The sequence below is a fragment of the Rattus norvegicus genome, chromosome 1, assembly GCF_021556685.1.
Source record: "Rattus norvegicus strain SHRSP/BbbUtx chromosome 1, alternate assembly SHRSP_T2T, whole genome shotgun sequence".
NCBI classification, from domain to species: Eukaryota; Metazoa; Chordata; class Mammalia; order Rodentia; family Muridae; genus Rattus; species Rattus norvegicus.
Genome location: NC_141534.1, coordinates 265,961,382 through 265,982,166, shown reverse-complemented (window position 1 = coordinate 265,982,166; position 20,785 = coordinate 265,961,382). Strand labels below are relative to the sequence as shown.

Below are 20,785 nucleotides of genomic sequence, written 5' to 3'. Positions count from 1 at the left end.
GAGGAAGAAGAGGAGGAGGAGGGGAAGAGAGAAGAGAGGAGGAGGAGGAAGAGGAGGAGGAGGGGAAGAGGAGGAGGAGGAGGGGAAGAGGAGGAGGAAGAAGAGGAGGAGGAGGGGAAGAGGAGGAGGAGGGGAAGAAGAGGAGGAAGAAGAAGAGGAGGAGGAGGAAGAGGAGGAGGAGGGGAAGAGGAGGAGGAGGGGAAGAAGAGGAGGAGGAAGAGGAGGAAGAAGAGGAGGAGGAGGAAGAGGAGGAGGAGAAAAAGCAATAGGAATGGGGGAGGAGGAAGCGAAAAGGAGAAGGGGAGGGGAGGGAAAGGAAGAGGGAGAGGAAGAGGAGGTAGAGGAAGAGAGAAAGGAAAAGAAGAAAGAAAAACAAAAGATAAAATAAGGAAAGGGAGGAAGAAACGGGTGCTGGATAGGTGGCTCAGAGCACACAAGGCTCTTCTAGAGGACCTGAGTTCAGTTCCCATCACCCATGTCAGAAGGCTCACAATTGGATATAACTCCAACTCTAAGGGGCTCTGACGTCTCTGGCCACCACAGGCATCTACACTCACGTAAGTGCACATAGCCACACATACACATAATTAGAAATAAAAATAAGGGGAAGGCATCTGAAGAGCAGGACTGGGAAGCCAAGCCACTGACCCCAGCCTATGCTCTGGAGCCCGACTGCCCTGACTGACAGTGCTCTAGTCACAGCAAGCTGGCATGCAGCCCAGAGCAGAGGGACACGCGGGCTGTTCTCTGAGAAAGGGAGGGCAGCTGCATCTCCCTTGTGGGGCGCAGAGAGAATTAAGAGAAAGCACACAGAAGCTGCGACCATGTGTCTGCATGTGGAAAGACCAGAGGAAGCAGGAGCTACTGTGCTTATCCATGCTTTGACAGAAAGGCCCTGCCCAGTGACCTTTAAGAGGAGCTTGAGGTCAATGCAGGCATCCTTAAGGGAAGGCTGAGAAGAAAGCCATTGGGGGTGCTAGGCCAGCCCTGTCCACTCGATGGGCAGTGACCAACAGAGTGTTTTAACAAAGACAAAGCCTGGTGAAGCTGTGGGCTCTCGGGATTGGAGGACTTTCTTTTTTTTTTTTTTTTTTTTTCTTTCTTTTTTTCGGAGTTGGGGACCGAACCCAGGGCCTTGCGCTTGCTAGGCAAGCGCTCTACCACTGAGCTAAATCCCCAACCCCTGGAGGACTTTCAATAGAGGTACTCCCACCCCAAAATGTAGCAGTGAGGTCATACCCGTATTCCCTGGACCAGCCACTTAGCCAATTAAAGGTCGAGGAAGTCTTCTTTTTCTACATTAAAGATCCATTTTAATTACAATCAGCGGTTTATAGCAATGATAATAAGTTACTATGGGTTTGCAATGTATCAAAGCGAGTGTGCTAAAACTAATTACAGCAATCACCATGCACTTTTAAAGAAGGGAGTCACATGGTGAATTGCTATGTCTTTCATTGTACAGAGTACAGGGATGGCATTGTTTGAAAGTAATGGTAAGTTAAGGAGTGTATTGTAAGTCTCGGCTAAACTTATATTGTTATGATTCGTATTATATTATATATGAGCAGGCTAGGTATGGTGGTACAGAACTTAATCTCAGCACTTGTGAGTTCAAGGCCAGCCTGATCTACATAGAGAGGTCAGATCAACCAGGGCTGCTACATAAAGTGAAGAGGAGGAGGCAGAGGAAGAGGAGGGAGGAAGAGAAGAGGAAGAGGAGGGAGGAAGAGAAGAAAAAGGATGAGGAGGAAGAATGAAGCCAAATTGCCAATCGACTGAACCTAATTGACTTGTATCATGTGCATACAGTAGCCACCAAGATAGACCACATTTGGGGTCATCAAACAAATCTCGATAAATTTACGGGACTTAAGATCAGACAAAGTGTATTTTTCTTTAGCCACCACGGGATTAAACTAGAAACCGGTAATGAAATGGCACCTGGAAAACCCTCCGGTTGAAATGAGTCGAGTTAGGGCTGGAGAGATGATTCAGTGGGTAAAAATGCTCTGCGTGCAAACACGAAGGCATGAATTCAGTCCACAGAACCTACAATGGAAAGGAAAGAACAGACTCCCAAAAGTTGTCCTCTGACCTTCAGGTGCACAAACACCCTACATACACACTAAATACAAAAATCTTTTTTTTTTTTTTTTTTTGGTTCTTTTTTTTTGGAGCTGGGGACCGAACCCAGGGCCTTGCGCTTCCTAGGTAAGCGCTCTACCACTGAGCTAAATCCCCAGCCCCATAAATCTTTAAAATCACTCAAGCCTGGTGAGGTCTGTGACCCCCCCCCCACCACACACACACACACACACACACACACACACACACACACACACACACACAGGACGTGAACAGTCAAAAGCTGGGATGAGCGTTTGCAATCAGACACAGCTGAATGGCCAAGACTGCAGGTTTTTGGCTCAGAGGACCGCCCTGCCCAAAAAGGTACCTGCTCTCAAGAAGGTAAAAACAACGGCAACTCTTGGGGACAAAGGCAACCTCCAAAAGGCCCTAAACAATTTTAGTGACCAAATTCTTTGAAAAATGCCAATCTACTACAAGTCACTCAAGAATAACCGAGCCATGGAACAGCTCCCTCTTCACTAAGGAAAAGAACTGCACGGCTTTCAAACTTACCAAAATGATGATGATGATGATGATGGTGGTGGTGATGATGATGATGATGATGATGATGATGATGATGATGGTGGTGGTGGTGATGATGATGATGATGATGGTGGTGGTGGTGGTGGTGATGATGATGATGATGATGATGATGGTGGTGATGATGATGATGGTGGTGGTGGTGATGATGATGATGATGATGATGATGATGATGGTGGTGGTGGTGATGATGATGATGATGATGATGATGATGATGATGATGTCAGGCCCACAGGACTGCCTGGCAGATTCTACTAGACATTTAAGGGAGAAATAATAGTAAGGCTTTGCAACTGCTTACAGAAACTGGGCAAGGAAAAAAAATGCTCTCCAATTATTTTATTTATTTATTTATTTAAAATTTAAAATTAAATTTACTGGGCTGGAAAGACGGTGCCACATTTCGAGCACAGGGCACGACTCTTCCAGAGAAGCCAAATTTGATTTCCAGTATGAACATCAGGTGGGTCAAAAGCATCAGTAACTCTAGCTCCAGGGAGATCTGAAACCTCCAGCCTCCATGGGCAACTGCTACACACTCATGCGTGCGTGTGTGTGTGCGCGCGCACACACACACACATACTCATTTAAAATAATAAAACAATCACATCTGTTTTCGTGTATGTGGTGGGGTTCATACGTAGGTCAGAGAACAATTGGCAGGAGTCTCTTCTCTCCTTCCGCCCACTGGGGACTGGGGACCAAACTTAGGCAGGCATCCTGCTTGGTCAGTGGGTTCTGAGCAAGTCATGATGAGCAAGCCAGTAAGCAGCACCCCTCCATGGCCTGCGCATCAGCTCCTGCCTCCAGGTTCCTGCCCTGCTTGACTTCCTGTTCTGACTTCCCTCAGTGATGGGGTGTGTCATCGCGCTGATAGAAACCCCAAGAGAGCCGCTGTTGAACTACTTAGCCAAGTCACACAAGTCCGTCTGACAAGTGCCTTTTAAATAAGACATTCGTATTGTTTTGATCTCACGCCCCTAGAGAGCCTTGTCTGATACAACCAAGAGCTTGGCCAAATCAACGAGAAACCCCATCACGTCACAACAATGAATCCTTGACAGAGAGGGGGAGAGAGAGAGAGAGAGAGAGAGAGAGAGAGAGAGAGAGAGAGAGAGAGAACAGAGCATCAGTTACTTCTGCCTTCTGAAACCTCAGTTCCTGACAGACACCTTAAGGGAGGAAAGGCTCACTTTGCCTCGCGTTTCAGTCCTTCGTGGCAGAAGGCCTTGCTAGAAGGTGGTGGAGACGTAGGGAGGACCAGGACGCAGAGGACAGCAATCAGAGGCCAGTAAGGCTAAAAGCCCACCCCCGGGATCTATTTCAGCCAATTAGACCCCACCTTCCAAAGGCTCAGGCCTCCTTAAGCATATCCACCATCTCCAGAATATGCATTTGAAACAGGATCCCATGGCGGGCGGGGCACCAGGCTCAGTCGACAAAGGTGACACTTTAGGTATTTATTTATTCCATACCTCACTTCGTAAGTGGTATATTTAGTCTTTAAATGGAGTTTGAAGGTCTTGTGGTGGCTTGAAGTCTCTGAGAAAACAGAAGTAAGGGAAAAGGAAATTGGGAGTCCTTCGTGGAAACAAGGCGGCATGGATGACAGCACCTCCTCCGTGTTGGGCCTGGTGGTGGTTCCCTCATCTTCGCACTCAGAAGGCCCAGGCAGTGGACTGGGTCTGAGGCCAGTGTGGGCTACAGGGCAAGATCCTGTCACAAAACAAAAATAAAACATGAGGCAAAGTGTGCCTTCAACTCCTGTGAAACTGCCAGAGGTGGGTTAAAAGTTTCTGTCTGCGCTGCCACACAGCCTGATGCCGAGAGGGAGACAGGCAGTCCTGAGCCTCAGGAGGTTTTGAAGATAAATCACCAGGAGTTCAGAGAGGTACCTGTTCAGGCTGCTGGAAGTTGGGGAGACATTTCCTTAGGGGCCTTCACATGAGTGCACAGGGCTCCTAACACACACACACAGTGTGTGTGTGTGTGTGTGTGTGTGTGTGAGAGAGAGAGAGTGTGTGTGTGTGAGGTATATGTGAATGTGTATGTGAGTGTATGTGTGTGTGTGAGAGAGGTATATGTGAATGTGTATGTGAGTGTATGTGTGTGAGTGTGTATGTGTGTGTGAGAGAGGTATATGTGAATGTGTATGTGAGAGTGTGTGTGTGTGAGGTGTATGTGTGTGTGTGTATGTGTGTGAGGTATATGTGAATGTGTATGTGAGTGTATGTGTGTGTGTGAGAGGTATATGTGAATGTGTATGTGAGTGTATGTGTGTGAGTGTGTATGTGTGTGTGAGAGAGGTATATGTGAATGTGTATGTGAGAGTGTGTGTGTGAGGTGTATGTGTGTGTGTATGTGTGTGAGGTATATGTGAATGTATATGTGTATGTATGTGTGTGTATGTGTGTGAGGTGTATGTGAGTGTGTGTGTGAGGTGTGTATGTGTGTATGTGAGAGTGTGTGTGTGTGAGGTGTATGTGTGTGTGTATGTGTGTGAGGTATATGTGAATGTGTATGTGTATGTATGTGTGTGTATGTGTGTGAGGTGTGTGTATGTGAGTGTGTGGTGTGTGTGTGAGGTGTATGTGTGTATGTGAGTGTGTGTGTGTGTGAGGTGTATGTGTGTATGTGAGAGTGTGTGTGTGTGAGGTATATGTGTGTGTCTATGTGTGTGTGTGAGGTATATGTGAATATGTATGTGTGTGTGTGAGGTGTGTGTATGTGTGTGGTGTGTGTGTGAGGTGTATGTGTGTATGTGAGTGTGTGTGTGTGTGTGTGTGTGTGTGTGTGTGTGTGTGTGTGTGTGTATCCCGCCCATCAGGCCCAGCTCAGAAGTTAGGATAAACCCAAGAGGTTTGAACATCCAAGTAGTTCAGAAATGAGCATGGTCTTCTCTCAGACTCAGATGCAGTTTCACAGCCCTGGAGACCAGCCCCAGAGGATTCTAACCAACAGCAGCGCTGGCTTCAACGCTCACACCCGTGTGAAGTTGAGTGCCAGCAGACGTGAAGGTGTGATTGACAGAGACTGGCAAGTGGAGTGAGAGTCCCAGAGCCATCCCCGGCTGTGGGGCTTCACTGGGTCTGCCCCCTCGGCCCCACCGTGACTCACTCACAAGGCTCATATGAGCAATCCTCATGCCTGATTTGGAGGACTTACTCACCCATTAGAGACAGACTCTGATGCACTAAAGCAATGACGACCAAGGGTGGCTGCTGCTCGGCCCACCAGTCCAGCCTGCAGCTGGTTTCCTACTCTCCCGCTCTCCCTACACTGTCCTCTAGGCAAACCTGCACAGTAGGTTTCCAGGGCTGATTAGAGGCTTTAGGGATGTGGAACTCGGAGGGGTCATGAGTCAGGTAAGCCGAGCCCTGAAGTCTAAAGCACAGGAGTTAGGGGTCAGTGAGGCCTCTTCCTCCTGTCCATTGCTCTACCCCGAGGAAGGCTTGGATGTAGCAAGGGAGGTAGGGCTGGATGTGACTAGGTCTTCTTGACCCGGGTGACCTTTCCAGGCACCTGAGCTCAGTTTTCAGAAAGGAAGATAACAAGACTGTCTCACGCAGTCTTAGGGTGATGTTCAGAGGAAACAGCTACTCTGCTGTTACCTTGCAAAGCATGCACCAGGGTAGCCGGAGCCCTCTGGGTCCTGCTGAAGTGAGAGGTTAGTTAGGCTGGAAGCCTCACTGAGTGGAACCCTCAGTCACAACCCTGCCTGGTCTGTAGCAGGCAAGCAGTTGATTCTGCTTCTTCCTTCCTCGACCAGCATAGAAGACATTACTCAGAGGGCAAGTGAGTGTCACTTGGATCGAAACCCACTCACTGAGGGATGTGTGTGTGTGTATGTGTATGAGGTATATGTGAATGTGTATGTGTATGTATGTGTGTGTATGTGTGTGAGGTGTATGTGAGTGTGTGTGTGAGGTATATGTGAATGTGTATGTGTATGTATGTGTGTGTGAGTATGTGTGAGGTGTATGTGAGGAACTCCGGAGGGCTTTATCTGTGAGAATTAGATACAAGGTAAAGAGTTGGGTAGGCCATCAAGAGGAACCTCTTCCCCTCAACTATCTCTAGCCAGCCTTTCCTCGGTCTACCATACGCCAGGCAGGGCAGAGGGAGGCTGGCCACAAGCCTGGCACCTGGGCTTTTGGGAAGGAAGGGTTTTGGATTTCCAGGAACTTTGCAGGACCTCTGGCTCCTTTTGATCCACGTCGGGAGTGATGAACCAAAAGTCAAAGCAGGCTGTTAAGGGGGGAGCCTGGGTAGGAGGTCTGGCTTGCACCAGGACTTCTCTAGGAGCATTCTGTGTCCTTGTCAGAACCAGACTTGAGGAAACGCGGAGAGCTTCCCATCTGGCATTCTCACTCTACCCTACATTTGGAGAGATGCTCAGTAGTTAGGAGCACTCTTCCAGAGGACCCGAGTTTGACTCCTGGCTTCCACACAGCAGCTGACAGTTATCTGTAACTCTAGCTCAGGGGACGCGACGTCCTCTGGCCTCTGCAGATACCGGGTGTGCGTGTGACACCCAGGTATACTTACAGGCCACACAGAAGAACAACAAGGCAGACTTCAGTCCTCGCCCAAAAGCAAGCCTGACTATCCCAAGCCACCACTCACAAGAACAAGCACTTTTTATTTTTATTTTTTGACATTTTTTTAATTTTGTACTACATGTATATATATATATATATATATAAAAACATCAACACTGCTTTTCTTCACATTCACATGGGTTTGGGGGTGACTTATTGCCTTTCCCCCCTTGGAAAAACAATCTACGAAGGACATAGTAGTACCACATTGCAAACGATGCAGACCCCAGAATCAGTAGTTTGAAAACGACTCCCCAGGGTAGGGAGGGAAACATTGTCACAATGGATGACAAAAAAAGCACACAGGACACTAAACTGAAAAAGTATGTCAGTCACCACCACTGACCCAGAACGCAGGCAGTTCCTGCTACCCCCTCAAAGGGGTGGTTTTTGGTCTAGGGTCTGACAACTTTCTGAATGACACCAGAGGTGCTTTAGGGAGAGATACAATGGGACAGGTTCAAGTATTTGTAAAAACCATGCCAAAGTCCAAGGTCACCAAGGAGCCCTCGGTGAGCAAGAAACTCCAATGAGTCAGGAGCTTCTCCTTACACCAACAGCTTCCATGGGATCCTAGACAGAACCTCAGAAACACTGGGTTCAGACGGGCAGGTCCTTTTGTCTTGACAAATCCAGCGGGGTTAACTTTTCTGACTGAGCGGTGACCAGCTCTCTTCCCTGAAGTGACAGAGGACAGAGACAGACAAAGTTGGCCGAAATTCAAATTAACAGTGAAACTTGTGCTTCCTCCCAGACGGGCGGACTCCTCCCCTCCTGGTCCAGCACAGCTTGCTCCTACTTTGCTGCGACTGTGTATTGCCTTACACTTGAAATGAGAAGCCGGGACTTCTGAGGTGCAAGGATGAGGCGGTCCTGAGTGGGCGGGGCTTCTGGAAGTACAGTAGTTAGCACGCCGCTGTGCTAGGGGGGCATGGCTTGGCCTTCCTACAATCGCGAGAAACCATCCTCCGGGTTAGCCTGAAGTGCATCTGCAAGCCTGCTGACCCCTCACCATCTTACCGGGGCAGCGGGACAGAGAGAGGTCTTCAGTATTGCACGGGTATGAAATGTCCACAAGTTTAAAAAATCCAAAGGTCACAGTTGCTCTTGGGGATGCGCTGGTAGCCGACCGGTCTCAGCAGGATGTGGCTGTGGCCACGGGGCTCCTGTGGAGCTCTGCGACGGTGGCGTGGGTGGGCACCGGTGCCAGCACTGAGGTAGGGAATGTGCAGTAGGCACCCTGCATATCAGGGCTCAGTGTCTGTAAGTGGCCTATAAAGGTGGAGCTGGCTGCCTCCCCTTGGCAGGAGGGAGGTTGGGGGGTGGGTGTGGAGGGCAGGATCTCAGACTCATACTGCAGGAGCTGTCCCATGAAGCCAAAGTTGGGAGAGACCACGCTCCTCCTCTGCTTGATATACTCGAAGGCCTCCTTCAGGCGGAACTGCTTGGTCTTCATGAGGTAAGCCATGCAGATGGTGGGCGACCGGGAGACCCCGGCTTCACAGTGAACCAGGACCTTGCCTCCCTCTTCCCTGACACAGTCTGTAATGAAGCAGAGAGGAAGTCAGTGTAGAGTCTGAGGCAGGGCACACAGAGCACAACCTGTGCAAACTGGCCGTCCTTCACTGTGCCAGTGTAAGGGCCCTGGTCCTCAGCTGCACAGGGGTACATCCCATGGTCTGTAAAACCAGTATCTGCGCCATAGATGGGGGGACCATAGGCTCAGGGCAAGCTTGGGCTCGTAACAAGACACTGCAGCAGTGCTTTTGAATCCCAGTGACACATGTCCCAACAGAGTGTATTTATAATCCTCGGAGCTGTTTCCGAGGACACCTGCACAGATCCTTTCACTGCATGTGCCAGCCCTGGAAACATCCTCCCTGGGGACAGCCACCTTACCCTGTGTTCCAGGATCGGGTTCAAAGGCATTGGGAAAATCCTCGAAACCACAGGCGGGTTTCATTATTGGGCACGTGTGTAATTTTTCTGAGAGTGTCCTAGGCTCAAAGACCAACCTGGAAAAACAACTTAGTCTCTCCAGTTCTCGTCTAATGGTGATGACACAGGCCCCATCCCGGAAGAAGTCTTCTGCATTCCCTGGGCACCCTGTCTTGCTTGGCCAGGGCAGGATGTTTGGTGAGGTTTCAGGGTTCTCACCACCAAACATATAACAAGCAGTGCCCGGCCACTAATTATAGTTCTGCTTAAGTGACGCTTACTAGATGGAGAATATTAATGGCTTTTGCAAACTCCATCTTGCTCAACAGTGGGAGTCATTGCTCAAGTCACCATCAGTTAGCATTCTTTCGATCACTATGACAAAGAGTGTGTGTGTGTGTGTGTGTGTGTGTGAGAGAGAGAGAGAGAGAGAGAGAGAGAGAGAGAGAGAAGGGTCCCCTGCTACTGTCCTACCCTTCCAAGTAAAACTGCTAAAAATAGGAAAGGTTAAAGGTGAGTTTGTATCAAGTCAAAACCATACAAAAAGCCTCCCCAATCCCCTCTGTAGAGAGGGAGGAAATAATTCCTCACAGGAAGTTAGATGTACCCGTAAGTGCTACTGCTTAAGACCATAGTACTAAAAACAAACAGACAGACAAGAGGGAAATGCCCTCTTACCACGTGGGTGGGGACCCGAGAGCTTAACAAGTTCAAAAAGTTTGAAAATGGATATAGATCTGAAAGATTAAATATCTAAGGGGTCAGGGAGGAGCCTCTAAGATTTCCAATCTGAGCAACAAAACCCCAGAGCAAGCCCGTGGGAGCTCCTGGAGGCAGCCCCTCAATCCAGAAGGAATAATAAACCCCAACAAGGACTGTGAGCTCAGAGGAGAGCCCAGTCCCTGGTAGTATGGGGTTGAGGTAATTACAGAATCTTGTCTCCTCCTCCACCTCCTCCTCTACTGGCTGTGAGCACGTAGTGGGTCACTGTCTCCTTCAAGAACAGAAGAAAGGAATCTTAAGGCATTGCTTCTGGACCTTTCTAAACCTTAGGCCCCTGCCACCCTCAGTCTCCAGCTTCCTTAGAAGGGACCAGTGCTAATCTGAGTACAAGGCCACTGGGGAGGCTCCTCCTTCCATTGGCAGGGCATGTGTCTGGGTTTAAAACACATACTGGGCGCTTATGAAACACTGGGTCTGTGTGACTGTGTCCACAAACAGACGCAACACACAGGATGCAGAGGGAGGTTTCTCAGAACTGGACGGGCGCAGGTTGCATGACTTCATTCAGTAGCCATCCAGGTAATTAAATAACAGACTGAGGAGGGCAGAGCCCTCCCCAGGGCATGAAGGAAAGTCAAGAGTTCCCACCTACAACCCAGCATCTCGGCTGCTTCTGAGCCCAGAGACTTAGCTGACAGGGAGAGCCTCGGCCTGTGCCTCTGGTGAGTTTGTCAACACTTCTTATGACATCGTGTGTGTGGTGAGCGCAGGCCCTTCCTTCCACGTGGCTGAATGGGGCCCTTTAATTGCTACCTGTGCTAAGTAATTACCCTTGTGCCTCACACCTGCCTTTAACCAGCTCTAGGAAAATGATGTCTCAATCCTAGCAAGTACGCGTGTTGGGAGAGAAGGAGGTGAGGCCATACAGCTGAGGAGTGTTATCTCCACATCTGAGGCAGAGATCAAGCTAGCCACAACGGGGGAAGGAGATCTGGTGTGTGAGAGCAAAGACGGCAACACTAGGTAGCACTGGCAGCCCACGCTCTGTCCAACTAGAGGCCAAGGCCTCAGGCTTGTACAATGGAGCAGATGACAACTGCCTCATAGGAACAGAGGAGTCATGCAAAAGGCGCCAGATTTTCCCTGTACCAGCCACCGGGCTTGACTCAGGGCCGTCTTTAATCCATAGTTAGCTGGAAATACAAAACCAACCACCTCCAGAGCCGCTTTCCAGAACCATGCAAAGCTGCTGGGCCCTCGAGGACTGGTGCATAAGGAATGTTCCCTCCATCCTTCCGCCTGCTTTAAAAATAGCCTAGCCTACGTAGAAGGAGGCTCCAACTCTACAGGCTGCATATACAAGACATTCCTTAAGCCAGGCACGGGGGCAGACTCCTGGTTCCCCTGCTTGGGAGGTGGCAGAAGATTGGGGGCTCAAAGTCATTCTTGATCCTAGAGCAAATTTGAGGCTACCTAGGGCTACAGAAGTTGCTGCCCACCAAAAAACAGACTCGTTCCTTTCCAAGAAAAGAAGGTAACCAAACCAAGATACCGAAAGGTAAAAATATATATTCTACTCCAAGGAGGCTCCCAAAACGATGGAGGGGGGGACTGAACCTACCAATAAAATCTATTGCTTCTTGAAAGTGGGAGCTAATGTCGGCGGTGTGGCTGTCCTCCACAGGGATCCACTTGTAGTGTAGGTGGGTGGTGCAGGCCTCAGAGGTCCGGCGGGAAACATTCAGCAGGGCTGTGATGTGCAGGTTGGCGAGGAACTCGCACTTGGATGCATGGTAGGCACTTCCAAGGTAGAGGAAGGGAAGGATTTCAACTGGGCCACCCTGGTGCAGGGACAAAGGACAACCAGGAAATATCGGGTTAGTTTGCTCACTTGGAAGAAGAAAAACAACAACCCTGACCTATTTGTGTCTTAAGATGGGAGGTTCCCTTTCTGGTTTCCAGGTAGAGAGAGTTCAGGGCCGGGGCAATCCAGCCAAGAGTGTGGGTGGTGCCTCCATCCTGGCAAACTCTCCACTCTCGTGACTCAGTGACAGCAAAACTCACAGGGACCAGAGTTCCTTTCATCTTTTTTTTTTTTTTTTTTTTTTTTTGCACACACACAGAGGAGGTTAGAATTCCTAGCAGCCTTCTGATGCTAGCAGGGATGGGAAGAGGTGGGGACCGAAAGGGCCCTCGTTTAGGCTCATATTCCACAGAGAGAAAGAATCAGCGCAAGCCAATGCACCTGAGGGCAGCTTCCTAGGTAATCCATCGGTCAAACGGAGGGAAATGCTTGGACGGGATGGGGGTCCTCGATCACAGCCCTTTATATCATTACTCTTCCCCCCACAAAAAGAATGTTTCTCAGAACTGAAAATAACCACGACCTACTCAGAATTCAGACTCAGAGAAGCTGTTAGGTCACAGGCAGAGGGGCTTCCCCACACCCCCACCTTCACACGGAGTGTAGGAGTTAGGGCTGAGGTCATCACCCGCACCCAGGTGTCTGGAGCTGCAGATGCAGAGCCTAAGACCGTCTACCCCTGAGGTGAGACTGATTGGAGCACCCGGCTAGAGAGACTTGGTAATCTGCATATCTAAGTGTTCTAAGGTGCCAAGAGGAGGCCAGTGACTGTTAGAGCCCCCTATTTCCTGCCCCCTGAAAAAGAACAGAGTGGAAATTCTTAGCCAGACCAGTAGTAAGGGATAGGTAAGGGATCAAGTGAGGGGGCGGGGGGTCAGCAGCAGGCAGGTCGTAACCTATCTAGCACTCGAGGTGTTTGAGCAAAAGCAAATTTAACCACACACACAAAAGTAACAGAGAATTTATGCAAAGCTAATGATAACTTGCACGGGAACACGCACACAGACGCACACAGACGCGCACAGACGCGCACGTATGTTTTGAAATGGGTTCTCATGTACCTCAGACAGACCTCGCACTCTAAGCTGGGCTGAGTGCAGGATGCAGTCTGACAGTCCTGCTCCCATCTCCCAGATGCTGGGATTGAAGCGCGTACCTCCATGCCCAGTTCCCATGGTACTGGAGGCTGAACCCAGAGGTTCCGTGTGTGGTGGTCAAGCAGTCTACCAACTGAGTTACAGACGGACAACCAGCCTTCCCATGAACTCTACAGCTCCTAATCTTACAGCAGATATACAGGGTAGGTAAAAATGCCATTTTACAGTTACTTGAGGCTCAGATGGGATTGAACAAGGTACCCATGTCAGAGGCAGTGAGAGGGGGGAGCTGGGACTGAACCCCAACTCTGACTGCTCAGCAGGAATGGCAGGTCCTAGCTGAGTGACTGTCTGTACAGCTCAGGATGAGGAAACAAGGGCTGCCTCTGTTTTCCTCCTTCCTGAAACATGTGCTCGGTGTGGAGCCTGGCTGGCCCGGAACTCACTGTGTAGCTCAGGCTGTCTCTGAATTTACAGCTGGGATTATGGGTGTGTGCCAGGCTCACCTATCCAGTCTGTCAGCAAAAACAGGAAGAAAATACTTTTTTCTTGTCTTTCCACTTGCACCCTTCCCCTTTGCCACACACAGGGCAGCCTTTCGGAGGTTAGGAACCAACATCTGAGAGAGAAGAGTTCTCGGTGAGTTCCTAGCTTCTCAGCCAATAGGGGCTTGGGCAGCTTTGATGGCCCCTAAACAAAAAACTGGGAGCAATGTCTATGTCTCGGGGTGACGGGTAAGACATAAGAGATAACCAATGCACTGTTAGCGTGCATATTATCCAGCTGCTGCTATGTTCATTCAGGTGAAGAATGAATAAGTAAGTAGGATACAGCATCCCTCCTGGGGAAGAAGGACACAGGGCAGATACTGGAGTTCAGTAACCCCCACAGGTCTGGTCTTGGCCTGAGGGCAGACTCCTCCCTGGGCCTGCCTGGTCCAGTTCAACCTAGTCTAGCCCAAGCTCCCCACTGCTTAGAAACTGGAAAAATGGTTTCCTTCTTGGAAAAGAAGACAGAGACTCAAGTCCAAGACTCGGCTCTGCCTTTGATCAGCTACAGCCCCAGCAGACACCCACCACCATGGCCCCACGGCCACACCTTCAAAGAAGCAGACTGGACACTCCTTTGAGTGCCTGGAAAATGCTGATACACCAGCCTGGGACACCTTCCAACTTCCCCCTGCCGCTTGGCCCATCACACTTGTGAAATTCTATTTCTTTCCTTTTCTGAGTCTTCTGTTTAACTCGAGAGGAAGACACCGAAGACTGTCAGAAAACCCGGAGGATATGACAGCTTCGCCTGGGCCTCTCTCGATGTCCGGGGTTCCCCATGGTGAGGGCTGAAGGCATATCACAGCATCCCACCGTCAGTGGGCCAGAGGTCTACAGAGCTCTCACAACCTGCTACCACTCTTCCAGTTTCTGAGAAAGGGGCAAAACACAGCCCAAATTAAAAACAAACAAAACAACCAACCAAACAGGCCTCCAGCTTAGATGGATGCTGTGGCCGCAGGCTCATCCCTCAAGCTGGTTTTCCATGAAAGAAAACAAACAGAACCCATGACCCTAGCATTGGCCAGGGTAAGAAACTTCCAATGGCCAAGGATCCCATAGAAACAAGGCCACCTATTTAGAACTCTGTCCAGGGGCTGAGCTCTACCCATGGCAGGGGGCTGACGGTTTCAGCCACATCTAGAAGGCTCTTTAGTAGGTATGCTCTTAGTTTTGGGGGGGGAAAGTCTGAAAACCTCCTTCCAAGTCAGGTGTCTCAGCTAACGGGAAAGGAATCAGACAGACTTGAAGAACAGCCATAAGCCCAGGGCGGCCTTGAACCAGCAGCTGGAGTCTTTGTAAACTGGCCTTACACTGACAGTCATCCCACTAACTGATAACCAATAAGGGTCTGAGTCTGGTTTCTGCCAGGCCTGGGCGCTCACCAGCTTTCCCCCATCGTTCTGCAGGTGTCCATTCTCCTAACGGTCAGTGAGTTGTACAAAGTAGTCTATTGTAGAGTAAAAACCAAAAGACCTCATATGCTTACAGAGACATCCAGGCCTCTAGTATCTCCACTTCCTCTGGTACCAGAGAATCCTAGAGGAGACAGCCAGGTATGGTGGCCCAAGTCTACAACCCCAGCCTTCGGGAGGAGGATCTATGAAGCAAGCCTATCCCTAGCCCCCCACCCCTACACAAATAAAATTGAGAATGGGGCTGGAGGGATGGCAGCTAAGAGCAATTGTTCTTGCAGGGGACCTGGACCTGGGTTGGATTCCCGGTATCATGTGGTGACTCACAACCCTCTCTAACTCCGGATTCTAACCTCTGCAGGCAGGCACGAGATGCACGTACATACACACAGGCGAAATACTCATACACGTAAAATAATCTTAAAAAACCAAACACCAGGGGCTGGGGATTTAGCTCAGTGGTAGAGCGCTTACCTAGGAAGCGCAAGGCCCTGGGTTCGGTCCCCAGCTCCGAAAAAAAAGAACCAAAAAAAAAAAAAAAAAAAAAAAAAAAAAACCAAACACCACAGGAAGCCTGAAAGTCAGCTCTCGATGTCTTCAGGGAAACCCAAAGCAGCATTTCCAAGTTTCCCCGAACCTCCCAAGCCAGCTAATAATAATAATGTTATCTCTTACTTCCCCTTTACTCCAGAAGCTACCCAGCATCCTGCGGCCCAGGGACTTTAGTTAGCTGTGTTGGGCTGCTGGAAGAATGCCGACTTACTCTCGGATGGGAGCCCCTGCAGGCAAGCTACAGCAGCACACTAAAGAACACTTAGCTTCCTTATCACACAGAGCCCGACCGAATGGGATGTGAGGAAGGAGCAGAGGCAGGCAGCAGTTGAGAAGCACATACCTGGTCATAAGCTGGTCTGTAGGCGACGCTGAGAATGGGCTTTCCGCACTGGCTGAGGAGGCCTCTCTCACCTTCGAGCTTCTCTTGTGAAATGGGCTTCGCATCCACACAGCACTCAGGATACTGTGAGTAGAAGGTCTCGTACCCACCTTCAGAAATAAAGGGACAAGCTAGACGTGAGCCAGGCAGAAGCACTGGGTTTTCAAGCTGTCAGAAGAACACCCCCACCCCCACCCCAGTACAAGAGAGCTAAAACAATGACCCTAAGGTAAGAATACGACTTCTAGTTATATAAGAAAACTGAGTCAGGGCAGGTGAGATGGCTCAGTGGGTAAAGCACAAAGCCTGTCGACCTGATTCCCCCTGAGAATCACATGAGGGAGGAGAGGTCAATGCTGCAGGTTACCTACGACACATGCACAGGCAGTAGGTAAACGCTGAGCAAAACCACTACTTTTAGAATAAAAATCAGACTTTTACACACACACCCCACCACATGCTTCTAAAAGTCTGTCGTTTGGGGCTAGAGAGACGGTTCAGTTGTTAAGAGCACGCACTTAACTGCTCTTGCAGAGGACCTGGCTAGGTTCAGTTCATAGCACCTACATGGTGGCATTTCACAACACCTGTAACTCAAGCTGGTGTGTGTGTGTGTGTGTGTGTGTGTGTGTGTGTGTGTGTGTGTGTTCAACACCTATTCTGACCCTCTTGGTTTCCCATACATACATGGTGCACATACCCCCCATAAATAAATAAACACATAAATACATAAATAAATAAGTTTTTAGAGGTCTCTCAAAGACAGGCAACGATTAACATCTTGTGTCTATCAGAAGTGGCTTATCTGGCATCTGGTAAATATTAGCCATATCCTTTCAAAAAACAAAAAGCTATTTTTTCTCTTGTTTATGTAAAACAAAGGTGTGATTATGCAAAATTTCTTTGCTTTTCTAAGACTCCTAAACTGGCTTTCCCCCTAGCCTGTTTGCTCTAAGTAAAACTGCAGCTGTACCCTCTCCTGGTCATGAGGGAACGTGCCCTTTCTCACTTGAACGGTCCTGAAGTCACTGACAAGCTCCTCTCCAGCGCCAATGTAGTCGTAAATCAAGTTAACGCATTCTAAACCAAAGGGGAAATGCAGACATCTGGACATGTGAGGATGTCCGTGTTATATTTCAACTCCCCCAGAAGGCTCACTTGAGGGTTAAGGGGAGTCTCTAAAGCTGAGCATGGGAACACATGCCTATAATCTTAACAGTGGAGGAGGAGGAAGAGGAAGGGGAGGAAGGGGGAGGCAGAAGAGAAGGAGGAAGAGGAGGAAGAAAAAGAGGGAGAGGAAGAGGAAGAAAAGGAGGAGGGAGAGGAAGAAAAGGAGGAAGAGGAAGAGGAAGAAAAGGAGGGAGGGGAAGAGGAGGAAGAAAAGGAGGGAGAGGAAGAGGAAGAAAAGGAGGAAGAGGAAGAGGAGGGAGAGGAACAGGAGCTGTTGAAGACTGTTTCCAAACAAGAAAAAGAAAAACAAGGTAACAGAAATGTATCCACATTAGACTCAGGACCAGCAGGGAAAAGCCAATAACTCAAGAACCTTAGAAAGCCAAGGGCTTCTAGGTAGGCAGGGCATTCTTGCCTAGGAACCTTCTGTTCTGACAGACATCACCCTGAGGTACTTCAGAGAGCCTCCAGAAAACTTGCTTGTCTTTCGCTGGCCTCAAGGATTCGCTTGGTGTCATGCCACCAGTTAAGTACGAATCCCGAGACAACGTCCTTACTTTTTTTTTTTTTTTTTTTTTGTTTTTCATTTCTGTCTTCTGGTACTAGACAGCCCAATAGTAGAGGGCTTACTCCTGCAGGCAGCAAATGGTTAATGGATTACATGAGGCCTCCAACTCCCTCCCCAGAGCTGCAGCCAGTTCCCAGGATGAGTCACCTTGTCATTCTGGCTTCCTCTCAGCTTCTGCCACCCCTGTCCCCATTTAGTTCTCCCCAAATCTCCCCTGTGGTCACTAGACAAACAGCTCCCTGGAGAAGTTTCTGGTCTTCCACAAATGGTCACATTCTCTGTCATGAAGACAGGGTGCCTGCTAGAAGGGATCAGGGAGTAGAGGTGAAGGTGTTAGTGGCTTAGTTTCCCCCATGCAGCCCCTTACAGAATGATGCTAATCTGCATATCCTTGAGGGCAGTGCTTTCTAGTGAATAAATCATAGGGTTAGGCCTGGGTCTAACAGTTTGGGTTCGAGGAAACAAAATAAAAGGTTTGTGGGTTTGAGAAAGATCAGCCCAAGCATTCCCAAACCTGAGGAAGAGAGGCCTTAGGGCTACCTCACCCCTAGGCTTTATTTAGACCATTTAGAGCTGGCGGGCAAGAGGGGCAGAAAGAGGTGTTGCTGACAACCTAAGATGAGACAGGCAGGGTATCTCAGATTAGCTGAAGGACAGACAGACAGGGTTTGCCTCTTCAGGCTGGGGTCAGGAGATTAGGTCTCTGTCTTCTGCCCACTCCCATCGGAGGTGTGGAGACAGAACATTCCTCTCTGCTGTCTCACTTGTGCCTCACTCGGATTGCAAGAGTGCTAGCAATTCCTAAGGCCGCCTCAACCTTCTTCAGAATGAGTCTACTTGCAGTCATCCCTGTGTTGCCAAAGGAACAGAGGCAGCACACCGGCACTTATATGTAAACAAGGGCCAGCCACCCAATTGGTCTTGAGCATCTCCTGTCAGTGGTCAAGGGAACTGCCACCAGGTCAAAGTGGAATGCACATCTGGAGTGCTCTGTTGAAGAGAAAGGGATCCTCCTTTGCAACAGTTTGGGCAGCAACATTTACCGAATACCAAATGCATATCACTTTTGATCTTTCAGCTTCCACGGTCTGAAAGGAGGACAAGACTGCACAATACCAGAGCACATGACAAGGACATACATCTACCCTCCCCTTAACCGCTTTTCACACGGCCAGGCTGGGAGCAACCTAGTGGTTATCACCAGACACTACCACATAGTGTGGATGTCTCCAAAATCCACTCGGGTGAAAAGGGGCAGGGTCTGGAAGGATATGGATTTAATTTGTTTTTGAATACTACCAGAGAAATTATCCAACAAGAAATCCCTGTTGCTGTTTCTGGAGAGGAACTAGGTTTTAGGGTGTGAAAAAGACACTATTTCCTTAAACACCCTCGGCCCTATTCAGATTGCCTTCTGGATACACACATTACTTCATTTTTAACCGTGAGAGAGACCTCTGCAGAGCTTAGAGAAGGCCACCCACCCTTCCACCTAGCTCAGCTGGGATTGCAGCAACATCCACCTGTTATCTCCCAATGGGATCAACAAGGGACAGTTAGCAAGAGGTGTTAATAGCTGGGAAGCTACCCACTGGCCTTCGAATCTTCCTGGCCTACAGTGTGAAAATTCCAACTTGCATGGCTTTGACACCGGGCTCAGCTCACTGCACCTGAATTCTGAACCATATCAGAGTTCTGGGGCCCTAACCGGCGTCAGCTTTCTCCTCTGCACCCAGGCCAGGGTTCCCATACTTTTGAGGTTAGAAGGCAGGAGTAGTCACAGGAAATGACCCAGAAATCAATGATGTGGGGTTTGAGAGTAATCACACACCCACAACCGGAAGCCAAAGTTATCTCCCCAGCAGGTGAAATAGTTGGGCCTGGAGGCGGCTCTTGAAGGCCTAAAATCAAAGGCCACAGAATCTCCTCGTATCTTACAGCCCCCGTGGCACCTCTCCTAACTAGGCTGGCCTGTTGGTAGTCTTGGTAGTCTCTCGGAGGCAGCCCCAGGGATAATCCCCTGCTGGGGAAGAGGGGGATGAAAGGAGAGGGAAAGCAGTCAGCTCCCAAATTAAGCTTGAGAACGGCCTAGATGGGGGAGGAGGAGGAGGCTGGAGGCTAACAATAAAAAGCAATAAAGGGAGAGGAAGGGGAGGGACTTGCCAGGGTCAAAAAGGCAAGAGGCCCACCAAGACACAGCCTAACGCACTCTAATTGTCTAGGCGGGAATAAAGGGGACGCCGCGGCGCCACTCTCCTGGGTGAGGGTCTCGACCTGTTTGATCACGCCAGATCTGTACAGAAAGGTTCCGACCCGCCCCCCACACTCCCGCGGTCTGCAAACGGCGCCAGAGACCAGCATGAGCTCTGGGCCCCCGGAACGGCTAGGGAGCATCGCCCGCAGCACCTTCTCAGCCCACCCAGACCAGAGGACAGAGAGGATGCCAGAGCTTTCGAGGAAAGGCGGGTGGGGAGAAGGAAGCCCTGGGAGCTGACGTTTGCAAAGACCTCCCAAGCGCACGTCAAACCCCGGGTGCACACTCCCGCAAGTGGTGACTTTCTCCGGTGCAGAGTTCCTAGGCAGGAAGGTAACCCTGGGGCCCCGGTGTCCCTGCACAGGGTGGCAAGGGGCAGCCTGCTCCCGAACAAGCTCACCTTTAAGGAAGTAGACCCGCGGGCCGGCGGGCAGACAGGCCAGCAGCGAGGTGAGGACGACGCGCGCGGCACTCTCCTCCCGCAGCTTCTGCCAGTGGCGGCTGCCCTGGTCCAGCACGACCACCGCCGCCACGCCGCCGCCGCCCTCCTGCAGCAGCCGAGCGCGGGCCGCCTCGTCGGGCAGCACGTAGCGCGCAGACACCGCGCCGCCCCGGGCCCGCCGCAGCACCACGGAGTTGAGGTTGACGTTGAGCGAGCCGCGCACGCTCGACGCGGCGAAGGCCAGGTAGGGCCGGCAATCGAGCACCACGCAGCGCGCCTCCGCCTCCTTGCGGAGCATCTTGCGCAGCCGGCGCCCGTCGAGCGACGTGACCTTCATGCCGGCCCGACGCTGCGCTCACCACAGCTGCCAGAGGACGGGCGGCCCAGGGCCGGCGGGCCACCTCGCGGGGGCTGTGGCCTGCAAACGGAGCCCGGCGCGAGGGGCCGCGCGACGCTCTCCACGCCCCGCTCGCTCAGCACCCGGCCCCGCCACTCGCTGCCCCGGAAAGCTGGGGATTCCGCCGGCAGCGCTGCGTTTTATGTGAATGAGTGCGC

At 50.4% G+C, this 20,785-nt stretch overlaps 2 protein-coding genes across 4 annotated transcripts; both read right to left on the bottom strand.

Annotated features, from left to right (window-relative positions):
• Positions 1-1,295: 1,295 nt before the first annotated feature.
• On the bottom strand, positions 1,296-3,539 carry LOC148007930 (uncharacterized). The gene is made up of 3 exons (XM_087604399.1): positions 3,515-3,539; positions 2,647-2,927; positions 1,296-2,052 (listed from the first exon to the last, which is right to left on the bottom strand). Exons 1-3 carry the CDS (start codon positions 3,537-3,539, stop codon positions 1,915-1,917), a joined length of 444 nt encoding a protein of 147 aa, XP_087460525.1. The 3' UTR covers positions 1,296-1,914.
• A 3,756-nt stretch (positions 3,540-7,295) lies between these two features.
• On the bottom strand, positions 7,296-20,741 carry Dusp5 (dual specificity phosphatase 5). 3 transcript variants are annotated; one of them, NM_133578.2, is given in 4 exon segments: positions 7,296-8,816; positions 11,557-11,776; positions 15,758-15,906; positions 20,189-20,741. In NM_133578.2, coding segments are annotated over 4 exon segments (1,155 nt in total). In that variant the 5' UTR covers positions 20,568-20,741; the 3' UTR covers positions 7,296-8,409.
• Between the last annotated feature and the right edge of the window lie 44 nt (positions 20,742-20,785).